This window comes from Haematobia irritans, chromosome 3 (assembly GCF_050003625.1).
Source record: "Haematobia irritans isolate KBUSLIRL chromosome 3, ASM5000362v1, whole genome shotgun sequence".
NCBI classification, from domain to species: Eukaryota; Metazoa; Arthropoda; class Insecta; order Diptera; family Muscidae; genus Haematobia; species Haematobia irritans.
The window spans coordinates 199,112,537-199,124,824 of record NC_134399.1 but is presented as its reverse complement, the minus strand read 5'-3'; the positions used below and the strand labels follow the sequence as shown (position 1 = coordinate 199,124,824).

Here is a 12,288-nt window from a genome sequence, read left to right as displayed (position 1 = left end):
ATATTAATTTTCTTTATTATTTTTAATTTTTAATTTTCAGAAAAGTAGATACCCATATTCATGCTGCTTCCTGCATGAATCAAAAACATTTGCTGCGTTTCATTAAAAAGACTTTAAAGAATAATGCCAACGAAGTGGTTACGGTTACCAAAGGTCAAGAGATGACACTCTCACAAGTATTCCAGTCAATGAACTTAACAACCTATGATCTCACTGTTGATATGCTGGATGTACATGCGGATCGTAATACCTTCCATCGTTTTGATAAATTCAATGCCAAATATAATCCCATTGGTGAATCAAGATTGCGTGAGGTATTTCTGAAGACCGATAACTTTTTGAATGGCAAATATTTTGCCCATATTATAAAGGTAAGTTGCAAATGAATATATTCTGTTTAAAATTATTGCCATTTTATTTATTTATTTTGTGCCTATAGGAAGTTGCATTTGACTTGGAAGAATCTAAATATCAAAATGCTGAATTACGTTTGTCAATCTATGGTAAATCACGTGATGAATGGAAGAAATTAGCCAAATGGGCTATTGACTATAATGTCTATTCGACCAATATACGCTGGCTAATACAAATACCTCGTCTTTAGTAAGTTTCCACGCCCCAATTGGGAATTCCTTGAAATTAATATGTTTTTTTGTTTTGTTTGGTTTCCAGTGATATCTTCAAATCGAATAAGTTAATGTCCTCATTCCAAGAAATTTTGGATAATATATTTTTACCATTATTTGAGGCCACTAGCCAGCCCAGCAAACATCCAGAATTACATCGCTTTTTACGTTATGTCATTGGTTTCGATTCTGTCGATGATGAGTCTAAGCCCGAGAATCCTCTATTCGATGGTGATATTACCACACCACCTAAATGGACAGATGATGAAAATCCACCCTATGCCTATTATATTTACTACATGTATGCCAATATGGCTGTACTCAATCAATTTAGAAAGTGAGTATTTGATAAAAAGTTATTTATACAAAATATATACACTTATAGAAAAAAGTCTGCTAAAAACAGCAGTCGATGTCTGCTGTTATATTTTTGTACTTCAGGGCCAAATGAACAACAATTTATAAATTTTTAGGTTATAAATTTTTCCCCAAAGCATATTTAAGAACCAAAAGTAGTTTTTGGTTTATTTTTGCACTGTAATATACTTACAAGCTCCTAAATACGGTCAGCAAACATTTTGTTTGCTGTTATGCCTCAATTCGATAAATATTCATATTTTTGGTCAAATACTACAGATATTCATAAAATATTGTTTTAATTATGTTAGGATAGCTCCTAAGTTGACATTTGTATTTGTTTTAGCCAAAATAAAACAAGTTTTAGTTTAATCGAGCTTCAAAACTAGCAGGAAATGTTTGCTATTTCAGCAAACAGTGACTGCTGTGCCTTTTTCAGCAGACTTTCTGCTGTTTTAGCAGACTTTTCTGCTGTCCCTACTAACAAATTTCTTTGGGTGTACAGTAAATCCTCCAGAACTTGGAGACTTTGAAAAGCGAACACTTCTCGAAAGGGCACAACTTTCGTGAGACGTTTTCTACATCATATTAAAACTGAGCTACTTTGAAAAGCGGACACTTCTCTAAAGGGGCCAACTTTTGTGAGACGTTCACAGTAAAATTGAGCTATTGGACAAACAAGTGGGCAAAATTTAGGCGACCATGGGTATCACTTCTGAGAGGTTTCACTAAATCCAGGGTGGCTTATATGTTTGTTTGTTTTTTTTTTTAATTTTATTATCCAATTTCGTAAATAACATCAAATTTTAGAATCAGTCTAGATTTGTTCGTATTGGCTACCTTTGCACGAATTACGAACTTCAAACGGCCGACAAAGCCATCTCACTCTGCACGAAATTGGCTCATCGATATTTTGGCTTATGCCCGGAGAAACGCCGTCTTGAGATGATCGGCACTTTGGTAACAGTTTTTTTTCGATTTCATCCATTTTTTGATTTCATCTATTTTTTGATACATCAGCTTGTATCCAGATCAAGGAACTCTGAGACTAGGATGGCATGTGTTCAGAGTGATCTGGTGGTAGCTGGGCAAGCAAAACGGTGGCGCATGTCATGTGGCCCTTGGATGCGGATTGGACACACGTCAGCTCAGCTGCTATCAATCACTGATAGTTAAGAATTGAGGTGGCTGATAAGTCCAGGTTGGCTGATCAAAAAAAGAAAAACACATTTTTTTTTTGTCAAAATTCGTTTTTATTGTTTAACATAGTTCCCTTCCAGAGCGATACAACGATTATAACGATCTTCCAATTTTTTGATACCATTTTGGTAGTACTCCTTCGGTTTTGCCTCAAAATAGGCCTCAGTTTCGGCGATCACCTCTTCATTGCAGCCAAATTTTTTCCCTGCGAGCAGCCCTTTGAGGTCTGAGAAAAAGAAAAAGTCGCTGGGGCCAGATCTGGAGCATACGGTGGGTGGGGAAGCAATTCGAAGCCCAATTCATGAATTTTTGCCATCGTTCTCAATGTCTTGTGGCACGGTGCGTTGTCTTGGTGGAACAACACTTTTTTCTTCTTCATATGGGGCCGTTTTGCCGCGATTTCGACCTTCGAACGCTCCAATAACGCCATATAATAGTCACTGTTGATGGTTTTTCCCTTCTCAAGATAATCGATAAAAATTATTCCATGCGAATCCCACAAAACAGAAGCCATTACTTTTCCAGCGGACTTTTGAGTCCTCCCACGCTTCGGAGACGGTTCACCGGTCGCTGTCCACTCAGCCGACTGTCGATTGGACTCAGGAGTGTAGTGATGGAGCCATGTTTCATCCATTGTCATATATCGACAGAAAAACTCGGGTGTATTACGAGTTAACAGCTGCAGACACAGCTCAGAATCATCAACACGTTGTTGTTTTTGGTCAAATGTGAGCTCGCGCGGCACCCATTTTGCACAGAGCTTCCGCATATCCAAATATTGATGAATGATATGACCAACACGTTCCTTTGATATCTTTAAGGCCTCTGCTATCTCGATCAACTTCATTTTACGGTCATTCATAATCATTTTGTGGATTTTTTGATGTTTTCGTCGGTAACCACCTCTTTCAGGCGTCCACTGCGTTCACCGTCCTCCGTGCTCATTTCACCACGCTTGAATTTTGCATTCTAATCAATTATTGTTGATTTCCCTGGGGCAGAGTCCGGAAACTCATTATCACACCAAGTTTTTGCTTCCACCGTATTTTTTCCCTTCAGAAAACAGTATTTTATCAAAACACGAAATTCCTTCTTTTCCATTTTTTTCACAATAACAAAAGTTGCTTCACAAAAGACGCTCTATCTCACAAACTAATTGACTTACAGACGTCAAATTTTGACACGAATCATTTGAAGGTTGGTGCTATATAAAATTAATATGCATTTAATACTAGCGACGCCATCTATGTGTCAGACCGGGACTTATCAGTCAACCTGTTAGTTGAGCCAAAATTATCTTGGTCTGCCGCGGGAGATCTCCTTCCTTATGAATCTTGTTTAGACCTGCCTGGTATACTGCCTAATCTAGGGGATTAAGATCAACTCAAGGAGATACTGTTTTGACAACATGTTAATATATCTACGCACAGAATTGATCTCAATATAAAAGTGATCCAAGAAAGTACTGCGAAGATATCCAGTCGCAGTTATAGGGGTAGCGTTCTGACAGGTCTGCATGTTATTCTACTGCGAGACGCATTTTTGAGGTATCCACACCGACGCTGTATAGTTTACCACTGACAGGCCGATTACCTTATATGTAGTCAATAAGGGTTGCTTGTCCGCACCCCAAGTGCTGCCGGCAAGAAACTTGAGAACCTTGTTTCTACCGCAGAGCTTATCACAAATTACAGTGGCATTGAGAGACGACATGAAAACGCAGTCGAATGTAACCCATAGAATGTAGTCGGAATTATATAGCTGTCGACAATCCCACTGCGGCGGGTTCTCTGCACGGGATTGACTCGATGGGTCTATCTCGTCGGTCAGCGGTTGCCACATCAGTGTAAGTGTTGTTTCGTCCGACGTTTTGTGTTGGAGGATGGGCACACCGGGGAGCCTTCTCCTTTTGCCTTTGATCGGAGCCGGGGTAGAGGAAACACCCGGAGCCTGGAATGGGTGCGCTATTGTTCCAGCCTAATGCTCTGCCAACGATATCAGTAGGTCGTCAGACTACTACTAGAGATATACAACGTGTATATACCGCTGGTTGATACTTGCGCTCTAAATGACGTATCCTGGCTACTCTTCATTTCAGTCGAATCACCACCTCCCCATAATTCTCAACATTGATGGACTCTCCGATTTCATGAACTCTGAACGCCGGGCGTTCATCAATCAAAAGAAAGCCAAATGAGAATACATCGTGTAAGTGTTGTTTCGTCGACGTTTTGTGTTGGAGGATGTGCACCTCGGGAAGCCTTCCCCGTTTGCCTTTGGTCCGAACCAGGGTAGAGGAAATCCCCGAAGCCTGCAATGGGTGCGCTATTGTTCTGGCCTAAAATGTTGTATAGTCATACTGACTACGTGGCCGGATGCTCTGCCAACGATATCAGTAGGTCGTCAGACTACTACTAGAGATATACAACGTATATATACCGCGTTCATCAACCAAAAGAAAGCCAAATGAGAATACATCGATCGCCGCTACCATGAGCTCCCGTCCTCCTTCCATGTTCATGTTGCCCAGAGGATGTTTCGGAACGTAATCAACACAGCAGCCGCTCGCTTCATACCCGCTGGACGAATAGCCCAGGTGAGGTCCAACTTCCCAGCAGAAGCTGCGGGACTCCCAGACGAGCACAAGCGGAACACATGGTTAGAACACCTTAAGCAATATAACCTAAGCACAGACATAGTTAAGTTCTGGTCAGCAGTAGGAGCACTCTCGAAGTCCGCTACAAGGGATGATGGGGTCTCAGTCACCATTATCTCAGTCACCGATGTCTGGAAACTGCAGCCACGCAAAGACTCGAGCAAGGAAAGTTACCAATGTCATCAACCGCGCAAATCAAGATACTGGGTGCCGACGGAATTTATATGCTAACATAATGCTGAAGCATCTGGGAAATACTCAAGTACTCAACTCCTAGACTTGAACAGATTTCTCAATTTATCCTTGGAATCACTCATTCCTTAATTTATCCTTGGAATCACTCATTATACCAGATGTCTGGAAACTGTAGCCACGCAAAGACTCGTTACCATTGTCATGAACCGCGCAAAACCATCCAAGAGGCTGCGCGCCGACAGAATTTATATGCTAATGCTGAAGCATCTGGAAAATACTCAAGTTCTCAACTCCCACACTTGACCAGATTTCTCAATTTATCCTTGGAATCACACATTATAGGGTGATTCCATTGCTGTAGCCAGGCACAGACTCGAACAAGATTGATTCGTACAGACCTTCTCTCGCAAGTAGTCAAGACACTTGAGACACTATTCCTCCCCAGCCATGTGGAGAATTTTGCATCTGCCAACTATTAACATGGATTCCTCAAAGTACATAGTACACCAACAGCTTTGCATGCCATTTCAGCATACTTAAATAGAGGACTCAACCAGCCCAAGCCGTGTCACAGGACGGTCCTAGTGGCTCTTAAACTATTGGTAACACTTTCTTACCAGCAGGAACCAACGTTGGGCGCCAGTCTTATGTCGAATTTAGTGATAAAAAGTCGAGGCATCTTACAGTAAAACAGGGAGTTCCCTAAGGTGGGGTGATATCTCCGGCACGGTTCAACCTCTAACTATCCACTGTTCCACCTCCTCCTGATGGCGTTAACTGTAAAATCATGGCCTTGTTCATGGCATATGCGATCGATTTAACATCTACTTTGCTCATCTTACCAGTTATTACACTGCGAGGAATTTAGGGATATCCGCCACAAAATCCTCAGCCACACTATTCACTACATGTACGGCAGAATTACGCGGGCACTTGAATATCAGAGTTAGGTTAGGTTAGATATAGTGGCAGCCCGATATTTCAGGCTCACTTAGACTATTCAGTCCATTGTGATAGCACAGTGCTGACCTGAACTGAGTGCTGTCCGATTATATGTTAAGCTCAATAACAAGCAGAGTCCGAACGGCGTTCCACGCTTCAAAGTTGACGGCGAGATAATTCCAACACTTTGATGATTTCTAGTGCCAATCTTACTCTATAAAAGTCCAACGAATTGAGAACCTGCGGTAGAAATTAAGCCAGAAACCTCCTTTTTAAGCCACTCTTGGTTGACGCGTGCTGAGTCCTATTGGAATGTTCATGGTCTGCGGTCGAAATGTTTGCCTGCCAGGGCTTCAATAATGTCTTTGGGACATTTCCCCGATAATATTCGTTTTTTTTTGCCACACTGCTCGATTTGGAATGACTTTTCATCGGACAAAACCAATTTCGGTAACTGAGCACTTTCGTGCAAGCCAAGCTACTCATTGGCTCTTTTTGTGTATCGGTGAGCTCTTTCACTCCAATGTCCAAACTAAATTTTTCTATTGCTATGTTTGAATAAAAATCGAAATATCGCCGTTTTTAATTTTTTTGTTTGATTTTCCTTTCAGGGAACGTGGTCTCAATACTTTTGTCCTACGTCCCCATTGCGGTGAAGCCGGTCCTGTTCAACATTTGGTGTGTGGATATCTTATGGCTGAAAATATTTCCCATGGTCTATTGTTGCGTAAAGTACCTGTACTCCAGTATTTGTATTATTTGTCACAAATCGGTATTGCCATGTCACCGCTATCCAATAATTCGCTTTTCCTTAACTATCATCGTAATCCTTTGCCTGAGTATTTGGCACGTGGCCTAATTGTATCCTTGTCAACTGATGATCCACTACAGTTCCACTTTACCAAGGAACCCTTGATGGAGGAATACAGTATTGCCGCTCAGGTTTGGAAGTTAAGCTCATGCGATATGTGTGAATTGGCTCGTAATAGTGTCTTAATGAGTGGTTTCCCACACAAGGTAGGGGTTGGAAAAATGGAAGAGAAAATTGAAAAATCCAAAAAATCATTTTATTTTTTCTTTCTTGAAATTTCAGATGAAACAACATTGGCTGGGACCAAATTATACACGTGAGGGCGTTCCTGGAAATGATATTACCCGTACCAATGTCCCTGATATTCGTGTGGCCTATCGTTCGGAGACTCTACTCGATGAACTATCAAATATTTTCAAAGTCCATCAACATCCCCATATGGAGGAGAGCCCTTAAATTGTCCGTAAACATAAGAAACCTTTGGCGGGATGGTCTCCATGACCTCTTGACCATTTCAAAGACAACCAAACTCATTTTATATCCCCGATAACAATTGAATGAATGTATGTCTGTATGTTTCGAATGTGCAAAGAATTTATTTATGTAGCTTTTTTTGTATATATATAAAAATTCTTATAATAATACCACCAGTTGGAAATGGTTATAATATTATTATGGAGAAATTAAGAATTGGGTATTGACTGGACCATATTTACTTACAAACAAAAAAATAAATAAAATAATAATGATAAATCACAAGTAAAACTATAATCGTATATAATGTTCTTTTTTTGTATTTGTTTCTAATTGTTTTGTTAAGCGAATAACAATAAATTATACTAATCCAAAAAATTGGTGTTTTATTTTCGGCCAGGACGAATCTTAATACCCACCACCATGGATCGAGTAGAATGAAGGCAAAGTAGACTATCAAAAATCTTTTTTTCGGGAGGTTCGAATATAATTCACATTGGGTTTAATGAGTTTATTGTGATAGTTTCGCTTCTAGTAGAGGATGTTTATTTGATAAGCATTTGATGAAACTTTTTGCTCTCTCAAAACGATCGCAACTTGTGCGCTCCCGTAGTTAAAATTTCCACATGTACTAGTTTGCATCATATCCTGGATTTATAATAATCTTAAGATTATCAATTCCTTAATATCCATGTCCTAATTGGATTAAAATTGTAATAATATGTTAAGTAATTGATTTCGACGAAAAACCAGCCAGGCTAACATAAAAACAATATTTTTGTTGGAGTTCTAAAAGTATCATAAATTTGTCGTCTATGTGTGAAAGTAAATCGAATGAAATAACGCTTTTGATTTGAAGCCTAAATTCTGTAGATCTTTACCCCATTACTCAAATCAGTTGGAGAAGTAAAATCGGGAAATGTTACTTCTACATTCGGTAAATTTGGATGACCAGGGCATCGTCCCTTCCCATCTTTATACCCTTCACCACTACTGTGGTACAGGGTATAATAAGTTTGTGCATTTGTATGCAAAGTTGAGTACTATGTTCGGGGTTTTCACCAAAACACTAAATTAAAAGTACAAATATATTTATGAAGACGATTATATTTTGATCAAGTCTTTTCAAATAATGGATGGAAAAGATCCAAGGAATTGGTTGCATATAACTTTATATTTCTAAATTAATTAATAAAAAAAGTAACCGTGAAAATAAGCTGGGTTTCTGCTTGAAAACTGAACATAGTACTCAGCTTAACGCCAAGAAGGAAAAGTCTGAGACCCATCGTTTAGTATACCGATCGTCTTAGAATTAAATTCTGAGTCGAGTTAGTGTGATTCTAAGGACAAATTGAGGAGTCTGGTCAGGTACTCAACTCCCAGTATTCCCAGATGCTTCAACATTAGCATTGAAATTCCGTCGGGGCCCAGCGCCTTAGATGGTTTCGCGCTGTTGATGACACTGGTAACTTCGGCTGCAGTAAATTGTGGTGTGTCGTCGGCTCGGAGACCACGTATGCGACGTGTGGCTCTCCTTTTCGCTCTATCACTCTCGGGATGCTCGACTAACTGTCGGTTGAAGTCGGTTGAAGCGCATCTCTTCGGATCAGTCACAGTCACGTCGCCAAAGGTGACTGAAATCCCATCATCCCTTGTAGCGGGGTTCGAGAGGGCTCTAACTGTTGACCACAATTTACCAGTCCATGTGCCTAAGTTACATTGCTTCAGGTGCTCTAACCAAGTGTTCCGCTTGTGCTTGTCGACTATCTTACTTATCTCTAGATTTAGTTCTCTGATTCTAGGATCAGCAGGGTTAGCACCACGGCGTTCATCACGCTCGTCTGCGAGTCCCGCCGCTTCGGATGGGAAGTTGGGCCTCACTTGGGCAATTCGACCAGCGGGTATGAAGCGAGCGGCTGCTGCGTTGATGATGTCCCGGAACGCCCTCTGGGCAACATAAACATGAGAGGGGGACGGGAGATCACTGAAGCGGCGATCGGTGTATTCTCTGAAGCCTTTCCAGTTGGCTTTCTTTTGATTAATAAACGTCCGGCGTTCAGAGGTTATGAAATTTTGCTAAATTTGGTTGAAATCGATTCAGATTTAGATATAACTCCCATATATATCTTTCGTCCGATTTCGACTAATATGACGGCAAAAGCCAGAGTTTTGCCCTGATTTGCTTAAAATTTTGCACAAGGAGTATCATTCAGTGTGTTAAATTTGGTTAAAATCAGTTCAGATTTAGATATAGCTCCCATATATATCCTTCGCCCGATTTAGACTCATATGGCCTCAAAAGCCAGAGTTTTGCCATGAGCTGCTTCAAATTTTGCGTAAGGAGCACGTTAATTAGTATCGTTAAGTGTGCCAAATTTGGTTGAAATCGGTTCAGATTTAGATATAGCTCCCATATATATCTTTCGCCCGATATACACCCATATGACCACGGAGGCCAAAATTATTCTCCCATTTACGTTTTTTGTTGAGATAGCAGGTTTATTATTCTGACTATGCATGCCAAATTTGGTCAAAATCGGTTCATATTTAGATATAGCTCCCATATACATATATTTACGCCAGAGTAGGGGAAATATGGTAGAATGTTTTATATTTTAGACCCATTTTCAATGGGAGTTTCCTCCAATTGACTCGATAGATTCCACAGAGAATACATTTAATATGCTATTTAAGTGTGCCATCTTGATCTAATATGGCCAAAATACCCACATTTTACACAAAATTCTGTGATGATTTCCCCATATCGTACTCATATTTTACACAATGTAAAGCCAAACTTTCCACAGAATGGTAGAATTTTAAATAACGCTCCGAATTGTGGAAATATCGCACGAATTGGCCAAATAATATATCACAACCCACAATTAACCACATATCTTGGCGAGATTTAACCAATATCCTTGTAAAATCGCCACTGCTGAGTACCAAAAATTGTAAATATTACTCAAATTGTCCTATATCTCGAATACATATGTATCGCCCGATAAATCATAAATGCTCTTTTGTACATCATAAATGCTCTTTTTTACTAACATTGTGTTTCATCCCAGGGGGCTGACACCTATTTAATTTTTAATTCTAGCGATTTTGTAGAAGTACAAAAAATTTTTCCAAATCGTTTCAGATATAAATATTTGTATATGGGAATATAAACCTTGATAATAACTCCCAACAAATTTGAAGGAGTTGAGATGGTAACACAAATTTTGGTCTACATAACGGTGAAGGGTATAATATAGTCGGCCCCGCCCGACTTTAGACTTTACTTACTTGTTTTTGTTTGATTTCTAAAAGTATTATAAACTTGTCGTCTATGTGTGAAAGTAAATCGAATGAAATAACGCTTTTGATTTGAAGCCTAAATTCTGTAGATTTTTACCCCATTACTCAAATCAGAGAAGTAAAATCGGGAACTTCTACATTCGGTAAATTTGGATGATCAGGACGTCGTCCCTTTCCATCAAGAAAGTAAATCGGAGGACCACAAGGGGTTTACGACAAGGCGCCTGTATAATGACACTCTTGCTATGGCCAGTTAATGGGGTTTTGATTGGATTGAGCAGCAAATGCATTAAGGTAGTGGCGTATGCAGGCGATATCGTAATATTGGCATCGGGAGAATTACTGGATACGATGTGTTGAGTGAGACTTTGCAGTATCTATCAGACTAGACCAGGGGATGTGGAGTGGTTGTTAACCCTGGGAAAGCAGCTGGTAATCTTCACAAGAAGCAGAAAGGTCATTGGATACAAAGCATCTGAATTTCAAGGGATGAAGTTGAGTCTCTCAAAATCAGTAAGATACGTGGGAGTTCTGTTGGATTCTAAACTGAACTGGATGAAGAATACCGCAGACCGTATAATGAATGCCTATGCGGCATTGTACTCTTGTCACAAATTAGTCGGAGAAAGGTAGAAAATGCGTCCTTCCCGTTTTAATTGGACACCTTTTCGGGAGGTTCAAGAGTAGCTTACTTTGTAGCTCATTTTGAGTTTAGTGGATTATCCGAATTTATTCTGATAGTTGGTTGATAGTTTCGCTGCAAGAAGAGGATGGTGATGAACAATGTAATGGAAACGGCCGTCCATCCATCTATCTTCCAATCTAAAGAGCTTTGCCCAAATAAATTTGACAAACATAAGATTCCTCTATTTGTTAGTTATTCATGTAGTCAACGCATGGTTTTAAGCTGAAAACTAAACAGTAATAATGATTGATGGAGAAACCAACAATAACAAAAGCCAAAATGTATTCTTATGGAAAATTTTGTCAAAATTTTATTTCTATAGAAAATTTTCTCCAAATTTTATTTTTACAGAAAATTGTTTTCAAATTTTATTTCTATAGAAAAATTTCTCAAAATTTTATTTCTGTAGAAAATTTTCTCGAAATTTTATTTCTATAGCAAATTTTTGAACAATTTTATTTCTATATAATCTTTTTGCAAAATTTTCATTTCTATAGAAAATTTTATTTCTATAGAAAATCTTTGTAAAATTTTATTTCTATAGAAAATTTTGTCAAAATTTTATTTCTATAGAAAATTTTGCCTAAATTGTATTTATATAGGAATACAATTTTGTTAAAATTTTATTCCTATAGAAATTTGTGTCAACATTTTATTTCTGTAGAAATTTTCTCAAACTTTTATTTCTATAGAAAATTTTTTCAAAATTTTATATTTGTAGCAAAATTTTGATAAAATTTTATTTAATATAGAAAATTTTTGAAGAATTTTATTTCTATATAATCTTTTTGCAAAATTTTATTTCTATAGCATAATTTGCCAAAATTTTAATTCTATACAAAATTTTATTTCTATAGGAAATGTCAAATTTTTATTTCTAAGAAAAATTTGTCAAAATTTTATTTCGATAGAAAATGTTGTCAAAATTTTATTTTTATAGAAGATGTTGTCAACATTTTATTTCTATAGATATTTTTTTTGCTAATATTATTTCTATAGATTTTTTTGCAAAATATTATTTCTATAGAAAATTTTATTT

General features: G+C 38.3%; 1 protein-coding gene across 10 annotated transcripts in view; it reads left to right on the top strand.

Moving 5' to 3' along the window:
- Nucleotides 1–7,639, top strand: part of AMPdeam (AMP deaminase) — a 105,195-nt gene extending 97,556 nt beyond the window's left edge. For all 10 annotated transcript variants that reach the window (XM_075302135.1, XM_075302133.1, XM_075302132.1 and 7 more), the window contains 5 exons: nt 41–371; nt 440–603; nt 673–963; nt 6,588–6,993; nt 7,070–7,639. In XM_075302135.1, the coding sequence (XP_075158250.1) occupies nt 41–371; nt 440–603; nt 673–963; nt 6,588–6,993; nt 7,070–7,243 (1,366 nt within the window). In that variant the 3' untranslated portion in view covers nt 7,244–7,639. The remainder of the gene's footprint in view (nt 1–40; nt 372–439; nt 604–672; nt 964–6,587; nt 6,994–7,069) is intronic.
- Nucleotides 7,640–12,288: the final 4,649 nt, after the last annotated feature.